The sequence below is a fragment of the Ptychodera flava genome, chromosome 22 (assembly GCF_041260155.1).
Source record: "Ptychodera flava strain L36383 chromosome 22, AS_Pfla_20210202, whole genome shotgun sequence".
NCBI lineage: Eukaryota > Metazoa > Hemichordata > Enteropneusta > Ptychoderidae > Ptychodera > Ptychodera flava.
In genome coordinates, this window is record NC_091949.1 from 4,278,089 (window position 1) to 4,292,759 (window position 14,671).

The 14,671-nt window shown below is 38.3% G+C and overlaps 1 protein-coding gene across 1 annotated transcript in view; it reads right to left on the bottom strand.

Annotated features, from left to right (window-relative positions):
- Positions 1 to 2,385: 2,385 nt before the first annotated feature.
- LOC139122494 (steroid 17-alpha-hydroxylase/17,20 lyase-like) overlaps positions 2,386 to 14,671 on the bottom strand; it is a 31,741-nt gene continuing 19,455 nt past the window's right edge. Inside the window, exons 8-10 of the mRNA XM_070687895.1 lie at positions 14,421 to 14,657; positions 9,184 to 9,282; positions 2,386 to 4,136 (exon numbers count right to left, since the gene is read on the bottom strand). Of these exons, the coding sequence (XP_070543996.1) occupies positions 3,868 to 4,136; positions 9,184 to 9,282; positions 14,421 to 14,657 (605 nt within the window). The 3' untranslated portion in view covers positions 2,386 to 3,867. The remainder of the gene's footprint in view (positions 4,137 to 9,183; positions 9,283 to 14,420; positions 14,658 to 14,671) is intronic.

Sequence of the window (14,671 nt, forward strand, 5' to 3'; positions counted from 1 at the left end):
AAACGAGTTTGATCAGTTACTGGCAGATGTTTTGCTCAAAGCAACAAATAAACACCGGGTTAGTGTTGCCATCAGATTTGTTGGTACTGCTTTTCATGTTGACTTATTTGGTAATAAGACTGGGCACATTCAGTTTAAAGACCGCAAAAGGGGCATAAAAAGAAGAAAAGAAGAAAATTATCCTACTGGACGTCAAATACTTCCCACAACTTCTAAAGGACGAAGAAATAAAAGATGTTCTTGTCTCCATATAAATAGGCGCCAGCATGGAGATACCGTCTGTGGATTCACAGAATTCCGCCCCTTAGACATCAAAGATGTCAAGGGTGTGGAGAGAGCGAAGAGAAAAAAGAACCTTGGAAAGGCCTTCATCCTTGTTTATCAAGACGATATTGTTGTATGGCCTTGAGGCTGGTACAGCCTAACAAGCGTGTCTCAGGTATAACTTACCTGGATATTGTTGTCCCTAAAGGCACAACAATAGAAGCGAGTAGGTCATTCATTGCCTTAAGGGGTCACACCATGAGCAAGAGCATTTGGCGTCTATTTAGTTGCCTATTAATTTCTTGCTACCCTCCAAATGATTATAACCATTCGCAGTATTCATGTAGATGCATTTAGTCTTCCAACATCGGTGAGTGCCTATAGATCCATTTTAGAGCTCCTTCAGCACTCCATCATACTATTTTACCTCTACATTACTTTATACCTGATAAATGTATTTGAAAATGACAGCGATTCCCGACTGGACCTACTGGCCATTTTGTTAAGAGTTCATTTCATACAAAATGTACAAAACTTACACGAGTCATTGCCTTCCTCTGGTGCAACAGTTACAGTGACCTTTGGTTGACATTTAATTTTCAGAGCTCTTTCAACACCCCCTCTGGCTTTGGGATGATGAAATCATTTTCCTGCAGATAGAAAATAAAAGCACTTCCGAACTAGTCCTGCCGGCCATCTGTCTGCATCACTTTTTAGAGTTAGGCAACAGTGTTCATGTCTGCATTACTTCACAGGGTAGGCAACAGTGTTCATATCTGCATTCAGTTCTCAAAGTTAGGCAACAGTGTTCATGTAGGTTGAGCAATGACTGCAGCTGCCCATCCTAAACAAGTCTGTTAAGTTTGTTCGCAGCTCAGAAATTCTGTCAGCAGGCTGCTTGTCAGTTCGTCACGTTGTTGGTCAGGGCAAAACATACTGACAAATGTGAAATGTAATTGAAATGTAAATGAAAAGGCTTGGCATATCCACAAGTTGAATTTTTTGCCCAGAAAATATTAGCAGTACATCCTTGTCTTGATCCTGGGATCTCTTTATGAGTCTAACACTCTACAGTTGAGCTAATCTGTGGCTTTTGTCATAGTTGGAGTTTCACTGCTTACATAAACGCTGACCTAATTTTTTACTGTAAGGTGAGAAGGTAAGGTGAGTCATTGATGCTGGTCATGAGCATAGGGTGACCGCCAAACAATTGAAACAAAAACACGCTTTTCTAGCTGGAGATAATAGCCTTCAGGATGTTTTCATTTCACACCATTAACTCAAACATGGAAGGGTTTACAGTCTGCTGTAAGAGCAGTGCATACCATAGCATACTGAATAATTGTCGTTATGACAGTGCATTATTTATAACACCCATTCGCCATTGTGTTCAATGTCATATCCCCGATGATAAGCACTATGGTTGTCACAGATGATTGCAAAGATACTGTTTTTCATCGCTAAATGCTACTCGCAAACTGATTGTTGTACTTCAATCATCGATTCAGTTGTGCGGGCATTGTTGCAATGTCACTGTTTTGGGCTAGTTGCATAATAATTCTTTGAATCTTTTACTAGGCGCTTTCTTTGACGAGCTAAATGGCAGAGGTAAATTTTAAAAACTCACTCGCCAATGTTCAGTTGCGCATGGGCCTTCCCTTGGGCACTCCTTATGCGTATGGGGGCAATTTCCCTGGGCTGGGGCCTTAAAACCACGGAAACAAAGCACTAATCCCCTAAAGTTGTACGGAACAGGGGGTTGTTTTTAATATGGTTTGATCTTCCATTTACCGATTTAAGGATCCTTTTTAAAAAAAAGAGCAAATAGTTTATAAAATTGGTAAATGAAGGCCCATAGACCCTTCTCAAGTGACCATTTATTTTAGGCGTTTAGGGTGTGGGAACCTCTATTTGTTGATTTAAGAGTCCCAACCAGGGGTGGTGGTCCAGAACCGGTATTCTGCATACTACCCCTAATGATGTGCTAGACTTTGATTCATCGTTCCTAATTCAAGTATTCTAACAGTTCACCTCTTCAAGAGAAACAGCCAATGTCGCTTCAGTATCCAATAAAAGATTTCAGAGGTTTCTTTATATTTAAGACAATAAAACTACAAAATGTCTGTAATACTTTTTATTACTCAAATCTACATAGGTATTTGAAAGGCGTCTCTGTGAATTTGTCCGTCGATATAGTCGTTGCATTAATCCTATATACAATTTCGTTTTCTATCCTTCCTCAACAATATTTAACACTACATATTTTGTTTGTCCAGCTGAAAATATCTCTCAATAACTTGTACCTTTGCATACATGAGATTTACACATTTTAGGAAATGTCTTCATGTATTTTTCATCTGAAGATACAGCTTGAGTTATTCCATCAAAATATTTGCGAGGCTATTTCCAAATTTGCATTTTATACTTTCAAATACGTTTTCAGCAAAATCATGAAGATTGACACCAACGCTGGGGTTTAGATACGGAACAAGAAGGTTACAAATATAAAAGGCTAACGAATTTGACCTATTTGCCGATCACAAATGAGTAAAAAGTAGTCTATCGGTATGTACCCATCCTTGAAAGATAGTTGTTTCTTATTTGAATAATATGGACAAGTTCTGTGTGTTATATCTTCTTATGAAACATAGTATTCAAAGTTTTACCACCAAAATAGCAATGATCGCCATCTAAGTTTTGTTACTAAATATAGATGCACGCGGAGTACATCGAACACTGCCTGAAATTCGGACAAATTTGTTATAACACACCTCATCCGCAGTCTGTGTTCTGATTTGTCAAGTGATAGTCACGTGAGATGCGTTCTCTTTGTGCTGATCCAACGTAAACGATGTTATCAGGCATCAGTTGTCGGAACTGTTGCCTGCCAGGCATCAGTCCACACAGCTGATGCCTGCCAACTCCAAAAAACGAAATTTGCGCACGCGCAAACGGAAATCTGAACAAAGATGTCATCTCCGGCCAAGCAAAACGATAGTCGAGAAATTCTCTGTCTATCCTACTTTACTAAAGAAGAACTGAATACTGGTTTCCAACAAGAGCTCGAAAGGGCGACAACGATAATCAAAGGTGCATTGAACGTTTTGCAGAAGTATTGCAACACAGCTGAGTCAGGAAAAACTTAGTTCTTGCCTAACCACTCCAACCGCAGTTCTGTCCATGGTACCATCTTATGCATAGATATGAATGAGGTGTGTTTTAAAACAGATTTACTGACAATGAGGGTAACGGCATTTCTGTAACCCCTTGGGCCTGTGAGTCACCCAAAAAAAGTGTTCCCCTCTGCCTTCGGCCTCGAGAAACAGTCTGTTTTTGGGGGTGACTCACAGTCTCTCGGGGTACAACGTATGCAGTTTTCCTCATGGCTAGTCAGTATGTGTAAACCATTGCATGCGCGACTGTTATTACAGCGTGTAGTCTGAGCCTTAAATTCATATTCTAGCAGAAAATGCGTACATTTATTTTTGCACATTAACAAGAAAAAAATAACATCATTGCGATCAACCCTATTTGGGTGGCATATTGTATCAACTTTCACCAGTACATCAAAACGAATTCTCAAGCATGATGAAACCATACTAGTTAAGTGCAAGAATCTCTAGAAATGCGTTCCCTAGCAACTACGTCGTACGGAATACATCTGGTGACAAGGCTTTGGAAAGTTGGTTCCAAGCTTGGTTTCTCCTTTCCTGGTGCCGGTAAGAAAGTAAACTGCTGAAATAAGCAGGTGAATATCAGTAGCATTTCATTCTTTGCCAACACTTCTCCGACGCATACACGTCGTCCGGCAGAGAATGGAAGGAAACTGTCTTGTTTTGGCAAAGCCTGGCCATCCTCGTCTAAGAATCGTTCTACAAGCAGAAAAGAAAATTAATGAAATGAAAGCTGTTTTCGATGTAAGCCATTTTTTCATGTAACACTAAACATTTAACACGCAGTTATATGCAATAGTGTATTCGATTCGTAATGCATTCCTATTGAATGTTTTCTCTACGTTCAGCAGATTACTGGTATAAGTCAATAGTCAAACCAGACTGAGTTTTTCCAAAGGTTAAGCGGGGTTTCTAGTGTGTTTATAGTTCAAATCTGATTGAGAAAAACATTTTGCGGCAACAGTAAAAATACAGCCACAGTAGCAAACGTAGCATACCAAAATACTTTCTTCTTCAACTATCATATACTTTTGTATCAGTTAGTCGTTTCCAAAATAGTGCAGCATTTTGAGGCTTAACAACCACCAACCAGCCATCACAAGTGAAAATAAATCTCAAGATTTCGAACAGTTCACGAAATATGTCGTGAATTGAAGTGACCCGACCATCACCAACTTGAGCAGTTTGATGTCGATTTGTTGCAGTTCTAGCGCCCCCCCCCTCCCCCACTCCCCTTGACTTCCCTCTATTCTCGCCGCAAAAACATATGGGTTTTTGCGTCGAGATTGAAGAGTAAACATTCATCTACATCGAAACGCAATATATTACAGTATAGCAGTCGAAAAATCAGAACTTCCCTCATATGTTTTCAACGTGATGTCGTTCAAAAATGTTCACTGCTACTATATGTCATACAATTTCTGTATGTTCGCTGTCTTGTAGCATCTGATCTAAATCAACCCCTAGGTGAGAACCCGCTGAGAAGGTACTTGCCCTGGCGTCTCCAACGAAATTTTATAGTAGTGTAACAGCTTATTGAAGTTCACAACTACTATAGAGAACAGGATGCCTGTCATTCACACCAGATCAGTACACTGGCCTAGGGGCAATTACAAATGCTCAGAACAGACATTTTATTCAATCACATACGCACTTCATGAAAGGTGTCAAAATTGGGCTGATGTAACACATTTGTATAAACATCGAGAACAGGAGTATTAGTGGATGTGTATAATCCCAAATAGGCCAGTTTCTGTGTGTGGGATAAGTTGCAATGGCCCCTCCCCTATAAAAAATACAGCCACTGATACGGTGTTGCTCACATTTGATCAGAATTGATACATACTAGTATTGGTACCAAAGGTCAACGATGAATGTTTTTTCTATCTCTTCAGTGCAGCAAGATTCTATGTTGATGTTATGATAATGATTTCTACACAGTACAACCAGAAAAAACAAGAATGACAAAATCAAATTAAGGTCTGCAACTTGGGTACCGGAGGCAAACTTTAGAAATATTCATATCAACTTCTGTAGCAATGGGGCAAGCAGATCCTACATACAGTAGCAAATGTCCATAAAAAATCAGCCAGAGAAGGCTTGACAAGAAGTAAAGGTTGGAGACTGGGGAAAAATAATGTGCAAAGGATCAGGTAAAAAAATTAATGCTAGCTCATCAATCTTCTACACCCTAACCCCCACCCCCTTGGATATCATATTTTTCACCTTTTGGCATTGACCGTGTTTGCATAAAGAGCTACAATGGCCGGATGGCAGGAAATGTAAAGTAGGGGAGCTATTAACAAACTTGGCGATATTTAAATGCTATCAGTACTGTCATTCAAATCTTAAGTTAGTTACAGATAGTGAAAGCCGTCCACAGGGGTGGGGGGATTATGACATCGGGAATTATCCTTGATCCAAATTTCTTGTACGTTCTTGTGTGTCTTACATGGAAAGGTTGCAAAAATTGGCCCGCAATGAAAACATTAACGTCAGTTTTGTTTTCTGGATCACATTTTACTCCAAATTTATACCAAATATGACAAAATTATGTTCACAGCCTTAACAATGGTCTCACAACATAACCTGGGCTGGTATAGGTCATTTAAGGTCACAGACTGAGAAAATTTCCTATATTATACGAATTTAGGGGTTTCCCAACGCTTTGAGCAGAATATTTATCTAGTAACTAATGACATCCTTCGGGACTTTAATACCAAATTTAAAAAGCCATCAGACAAGTGGTTTTTGAGAACAAATTTCTTGACCAAAAACGACAAAATTGTCTTACAAATACAAATCTGCATATTTCAGGATAATGTATACATATCCTACAATTGTCATCCCTGGCATCTGTACACCAAATATAAAAGCTGTCTGTCCAGCAGTTTTAAAGAAAACAGATGTTGACCAAAATGACAAAAATGTAGAAAACTGTAATTTTGCCAATTTTGTCGTAATTTCAATAAATTAGAAGGGTAACACCCTTGCAAATATCAAACCCAACTTTGAGAGCAATTGGGCCGGCAGTTTCCCAGAAGAAGAAATTTTACTTAAAATGAGAAAAATTACCAAAACAATTCAGCAAAAATATAAAATTAAAGATATCTTCACGATTTACATAACACTGTATAGGCTCCATCTAAGGTACTTAAACACTAATTTTAGCTTATTTGCATAATTTGGGCAATGCTAACGTCATTTGAACAAAATCCCACCAATAGCACAGGATGCATCCACACCAAATACCGAGCTAAAAAGTGCAGTGGTTTGCGAGTTTTTCATGTTTACGGACATACTAAACATACATAGATACTATAGATACTATAGATACTATAGATACAAACATACAGACAGACAGACAGACAGACATACAACATACATACATACATACATACATACATACATACATACATACATACATACATACATACGCCATCGATAAATTCACATGAATGAGTTGCCTGTATTATAGTAAAATACACGTGAATTCACATGAATCCACATGAATACAGGCTTGCCTAATACAAAAAATGGATTCTTGACTATTCATCTGTATATACACTCTTCCGCTAAAATACAGGCAATAATCAATGTTAATACAGTAAGTATTATAGGGTTTTTATGCAGTGATCATTATTTAAATATATCACATTTAGGCATCCCTATGAACCTGTATGCCAAATATCAAAGCTATAAGCGTTTTGCTGAAATAAATTTTTGACCAAAAATGACAAAAATTGCGTTAAAATACAGGGATCTATATCCAAAATATCAAAGCTGTGTGACCTGCAGTTTGAAGTACAAGATTTAAAGACGAAGATTTCTTAATATTTTTTGACCAAAAATAAGAAAAACTGCCTTAAAATACAAATTTACATATTTCATCACAATTTTAACATATCTATGTAAGATCATCCCTTGGGATCTGTATACCAAATACTAAAGTTGTCGGATCAGCAGTTTCAGAGAAAAAGATTGTTTTTGACGGCTAACAGAAAAAAATGCCCCTAAATACAAATATGCAAATTTTACCATTGTGACAATTTTTATAACTAATGTCACCCCAAGAGAACTGCATATCTAATTTCAAATCAATCGGACAAGCGATTTCAGAGAAGAAGATTTTGATGAACTATTTCTTGACATATCAGCCTTGTTACAAAAATTCATTAAATATGCGAATCTGCAGTTAATTTACATCATACCGCTTAATGCCTCTGAATGCTTTAAAAATACTGTGATATCAAGACTGGTACCATGTTTCATCTTATTTGCTGCAGCATTTTCAGACATCACGCACTTAGTGCGAAAGTTCATCAAATATGCAAATTAGCAATGAATTGTTATGATCCTTCTTAATGTCTTCACACAGTATTACAACACTATGAGATCAACATCTGTACGATAATCAAAGGTACATTGAACGTTTTTCAGAAGTATCCCGACGCTGTTGGATAAACTTCGTTCTTACCGCACCACTCCAACTCCATTTTCGTGTGTTCTACGTTCTTAAATGCATGGATGTGAATGAGGTGTATTATTAAACACCTATTGCCTGGTCATGAGGGCTATAGCGCCCGTCTATTACCCCGAGAGGCCGTGTGTTACCAGAAACACATCGCTATTCCCCGAGGCCGTAGGCCGAGGGGTATAGCGATGTGTTTCTGGTAACACACGGCCACGAGGGGTAACAGATGAGTTGTATAGCCCGAATAAAGACCAGGCTATAGGTGTTTTATAACACACCACATGCTCATGTTGTATTGTTGTATAGTTTTTAATGTGTTTTGATATTTTGCACCACAACAATCCACTGTGACAAGTTCACTGGGCGATGTTTCTACAGCGGTTTCAGTTGTACGTGGTACTACTTTCTTTCAAAAAAAATATTCTAAACATACCAAGCGACATCCTTAGTTGCACTTTCATATTTTCCGTCGATGAGCTGTTCAAGTTCCTACGCTGTTGGAATGTTGGAAAATGTTGGAAAATCTGTTTTAGAGAATGGGTCGTCAGGTCACGTCACGTTCTAGTCACCCGCCATTGTTACAAAGCTGCAGATGACACTACGGTCACGTGACCGGGCACTTTTCCAAATTTGGTCAGAACTATTTCTCTAGGGAAATAGCTTTTCAAAAAATGCCCTCTGACGTCATTTTTGTCGGTCTGATGGGGACTAGACGTATCTATTTTCACGTCACGTGACGTATTCTGGCGAATCGCGACAAGGAATGAGCATGTGGCGTGTTATAAAAACACACATTGACTGGCCACGAGGGTAACAGCACGTTTGCAACCCCTCGGGCTTGTAATCAGCCGTAAGACAGACAGTTTCCCGAGTCCGAAGGCAGAGGGAAACTTTCTGTTTTTGGTGCTGGCTCATAGCCTATCGGAGTACATACGTATACTGTGACCTTCATGACCTGTCAGTATGTGTATTCTTGTGACAGCTTACCGTGAAACGTTCCTATCAGGTTAGTAAGTCCAATCGTTGAGGTAATTTCAGCACATCCAGGGTGCACTAACAACATACTTTAAGCACATCCAGGATGCACTAACTACATACGTTTAGCACATCCAGGGTGCACTAACAACATACTTTTTCATTGAGGTTTATTGGGAACTATATGAACAAGAAGAAAATGCGTGTGCTGGGATTAAAGGAGCTATCATCTCAACCTCCCTTTTAGCTACACAGTAACTTAATTTCAGAAATTGCGTTATTTTGAACTCAACCTACCCGGACGGAATTGCTCAGGCTCCGTCCAGTATTTCTCATCCATGTGCAGCTTCCAGAGGTTCGTCCATATTTGGGTTCCTTTGGGAATGTTATAGCCACCTAAGTAAGAAGGAATATTGAATATTAACAAATGTAAAATTGTCGAGATATACCATCATGACTTCAACTGTAAATCACTCTCGTGGCATATCATTTCCATAAACAATCGTTATTTATGTAAGACTCGACGTTTTTACAAGTATTGTAGCAGTTCGGATAATCAAGCAAACGCATTTGAAAGAAAGTGTTTCATCGCAAACCGTTATTCATAGTTGATAGGTAATGACTACTATAGTAATAAGATGCGTTCTTCTATTGATAGAATATTTTTTAAAAACTCTGATGGAAATACTATTTTTCATTACACAGGACACATCGCTCAAATGTGAATATTGTCAATAGTTATTCCTGCTCACGTACCATCGTATCATTTGATTATCGGGATTGGCTTAGGCTTAGTCACGTGGTTAATAACAAAAAGTGACAAAACATGGTTGAGGGACTGGACAGTTTCTTCGGCTTGGGGGAAGGCGGTGAATTTATGGGGGGGATTCATCCTGTTTTTGACTTTGGTGAGGGATGATCACCATATTTTTGAAATGACCAATCGGGGGGGGGGGGTTATTTTTTTTTTGAATTTTGACACGGGCTCATACTTGCTTAAAATGCATCGTGTCAGCCACAAATTTCATCATTCAGTTGCGCTTCCTTCGGGCACGTAACTTTAATAATCAGACATATTTTAAGCACGCCTGACTGTAATATATGAGACACATATGTCAGAGATATCTGTATGTTTAATATTTTTCAGCAAGCTCTTCGAGCGCATTACTTTAACATATCAGACATTTTTCAGCACGTCCTTTCGGTTCATGACTTTTATATATCAGACATATATATCATACAGATATCAAGATGTTTCATATTTTTCGGCGCGCCCTTCGGGATCGATGTTTGCTAAGTGAAAGTGTACCATTATGAAATGTGCAATTCATAAAAAAGCATGACAAATTCCTGATACTTTTCTTCTTTTTTTCTTGGAGAATTCAGTATGAAAAAGCAACATGCACAAATATTTTACAATATATACATTTGATACAATGACATATTTTAGAAATAGAGAAATGACAAGATATTTTTCGTTCTCATTGAGGCAACTATTTTCCTTTGTCACAGGTATTCTGTAAAAAGATGCTTGTTATGACTAAAATAAAAGTTAACAAAGACAGTTTTCGTGATTATTAGCTGTGCGTTTATGGTTTTTAAGGTCATCTCAGACATTGCACACATCAAATTTGGCTAAAATAGCTCCCAATGGCTTCTCAGGCGATTTAATTTGGTGGTTGGCAATACTTAATATCCATCAAATTTTTTGATGTACTGCTTTTTCCTCTTTGATATTAATGATTGACATCCATTTCTGTACAACAGTTCAGGAAATGTGAAATACATTCATAGCTAATTCAAAATACTGTATTCAAACTATAAAATTGACACTTTAAAATTCCTATCCTACAACTGACATGTCAACAATTTCATTAAAATACAGAATGAGTTTGAAAAAATAAAAAAATTAAAAAATAATATATATATATATATGTTCGACTGTGGTTTTTCAGGTTGTCCCCAGTGTTGTCGGTGGCGTGGTTATGATAAATTCGTTTGTAGGATATTACACACGTACCAATCTTCTGGTTCAAATAGTTTATTATAACAGCACAACGTTTCGTCCTAAAAGTAGGACTTCCTCAGGTGCTACAGATCAAAAAGTTTCAACACGGAGTAAGTCACAGTGATATTTAACGTACAAAAGTTACATGTCGGAGAAAATACTAAGTGACAGTATGGTGAAAATACAGGAGTTGTTTCTTACCTATTTGAATGGCTCAGATGTTGAATGGCAATTGGGAGAATGTTTGAATGTGTATTTATAGTGTGGCTGGGAGGGCGCTAGTGTTGGAATTTGAATAAAGACAATGGGAGTAGCTAGCTGTGAATATTTAGGCCGTCAGGTGTTAATGTCTTTAATTTGGAAATCCACAAGGATTCCAGTTTTTTCGAAGCGGGTCGTCCATTTTATTGATTTTCACAATGCCAACTATTGAAACGTCTTGGATTGTGTGTTGATCTGAATTGAAATGGAGCGCTACTGGCATGTTTGAGTTACGACGGATGGTGGACAGATGGTTATTGAATCTTAATCGAAATTCTGTTTTGGTCTCTCCTACGTACTGTTTTTTGCATTTATTACAGGTTATAAGATATATTATGTTTTTAGACTTGCATGTGATGTTTTGTGTAATAGTGTGAACTGTATTATTTGAGTGGCTATGGAAACTGGTGGCATTTGTCGAATGTTTACAGATGTTGCAGCCCCTGGTTGAGCCACATTTGTAGAAACCTGCTGGTGCATCGGACTGTTGTAGTTCACTGTGAACTAATAGATCTCGCAGGTTTCTACTACGGCGGTGTGCTATGATTGGAGTTTCAGCGATGGCACTTTTACAACGGGGTGATTTTTGTAATATATTGAAGTGAGTTTGAACGATCTGTTTGATGTTTGGGTGCCGAGGGTTAAATGTAACTACAAAAGGAATACGTGTTTGGTGTGGTTTTATTTTGTATTGTAGGAGGGTGTTTCTAGGAATTGATTTGGCCCGATTTATTTGGTCTATAACCAAGCTTTCTGGGTATCCCCGCTTGATTAATGATGTTGTCAATTCCTTTAAGCGGGTGTCCCTCCAGTCATGCCTGGAGCATATTCTACATATGCGGATGGCTAATCCATAAGGTATGCCTAGTTTTGTGTGCCTAGGGTGTGATGACGTAAATGCCAAATGTTGATTCGTGTCTGTTGGTTTTTTGTATAAATCTGTTTCGATGTTGCCCTCTTTATCCAAGTGTTGCGAGATATCAAGAAAAGGGACGGAAGTTTGTGAGAGTGTCATGGTGAATTTTATGGTAGGGTGTATAGTGTTGATGAATTGATGGAATGCATTGACTATGGATTTATCATGTGCCCAGATGGAGTTGATATCATCTATGAATCTGGCCCAATCAAGTGGTGTTTGTGGCGCTTTTTGTAAGATCTGAAGTTCCAATTCGCCCATGAAAATATTAGCATAGCTAGGGGCCATCTTTTGGCCCATCGCTGTGCCGAACACCTGTAGAAAGTGTGAGTTATTAAAAGTGAAATTGTTGTTGTGGAGAATGAGTTTGAGGAACCTGATTATTGTTTTTGTGGGTGGAACCTGTTCTGTGCGTTTGTCCAGTACTTTTTGGCATGCTGCAATACCCTCATCTATGGGAATGTTGGTGTAGAGCGAAGTGACGTCAAAGGTGGCGAGAATACTTCCTTTAGGTACTTGCCCAAGGTTTTGAATACGTTGAAGGAAGTGGGTTGTGTCTTTAATGTATGAGGGTAGAGTGGAAACTAATGGTTGTAGATAATGGTCAACATATTCAGAAATTTTTTGAGTGGGATGATTAATCGTAGAGACTATAGGCCTGAATGGGATGTCTGGTTTGTGTATTTTTGGCAGCATATAGAACTTGCCATCGCTGAAACTCCAATCATAGCACACCGCCGTAGTAGAAACCTGCGAGATCTATTAGTTCACAGTGAACTACAACAGTCCGATGCACCAGCAGGTTTCTACAAATGTGGCTCAACCAGGGGCTGCAACATCTGTAAACATTCGACAAATGCCACCAGTTTCCATAGCCACTCAAATAATACAGTTCACACTATTACACAAAACATCACATGCAAGTCTAAAAACATAATATATCTTATAACCTGTAATAAATGCAAAAAACAGTACGTAGGAGAGACCAAAACAGAATTTCGATTAAGATTCAATAACCATCTGTCCACCATCCGTCGTAACTCAAACATGCCAGTAGCGCTCCATTTCAATTCAGATCAACACACAATCCAAGACGTTTCAATAGTTGGTATTGTGAAAATCAATAAAATGGACGACCCGCTTCGAAAAAAACTGGAATCCTTGTGGATTTCCAAATTAAAGACATTAACATCTGACGGCCTAAATATTCACAGCTAGCTACTCCCATTGTCTTTATTCAAATTCCAACACTAGCGCCCTCCCAGCCACACTATAAATACACATTCAAACATTCTCCCAATTGCCATTCAACATCTGAGCCATTCAAATAGGTAAGAAACAACTCCTGTATTTTCACCATACTGTCACTTAGTATTTTCTCCGACATGTAACTTTTGTACGTTAAATATCACTGTGACTTACTCCGTGTTGAAACTTTTTGATCTGTAGCACCTGAGGAAGTCCTACTTTTAGGACGAAACGTTGTGCTGTTATAATAAACTATTTGAACCAGAAGATTGGTACGTGTGTAATATCCTACAAACGAATATATATATATATATATATATATATATATATATATATATATATATATATATATATATATATATATATATATATTATTATATATATATATTATATTATATGATATGATATTATATTCCACTCTTTGTTTTACCGTTGTCGCTTTGTGGGGTGGGGATCACCCTTTTTTCAAAATTTAGAATAGGGGGTAAGCCACTTTTTGACGTCGGCAAAAAACAATCAACCCCCGTTACCCCCAGGCCGATGAAACTGACCAGTCCCTTAGGAGACATTTGCCTGCTCAGTGACCCGATTTTTGCTGCTGTGGAAAGTATATCGGCGAATAAAATGCTTTGCTGTGCACTGATCTTCATATAACTCCCCCCTCACACAAATAGAAGATGTTAATTGCAATTAATGTGGCAGACTATTATCAGACTGAAAGATTCGGTCGTGCAGTGATCTCTGCTAACTCCATTACTTACGGCGACTATAGACGCATTGTTCACTACCCTTCCTCCAATAAAATCATATGTTTTCGGTTACATTTCATTTCTTTTGAGTTCACCGATGTACATGAATTCTACACTGCGCCTTCTGTCGTTGTTAGCGATAGAGTTGGCGGAGACCGATACACGACTCAAACTTTTAATCTACCCTTTAAAGCAATAGTAATAAGAACTATGGAATTGTATTATGGAAAACCCAAATCCCTCCTTTTTCTGGTAAAAATTGATTTCCCTTACACAAGGAATCTACACAAACGTAAGTAGAGCACTTAAACGCATTTATCCTGTTCGGAGAGCCTTGATAAGAATTACCTACCAACAGAAGTATCCTCGGTAGTTTCATGGGGGACGCTTACAGGTGCGACTGTTCTTATTCTCATGACTTCGTGAATAACTGCTTCACAGTACGGTAATTTAGTCTTGTCGGTTAATAACGGCAGTCTTTGTCCGATGACGTCATCTATTTCCTCTTGTACCTTTGTCTGCACATCCGGGTAGTTTACCATATAGGCTATGCACCAATTCATGGTATTAATGGTAGTGTCAATCCCGGCTGTGTGAAGAGAA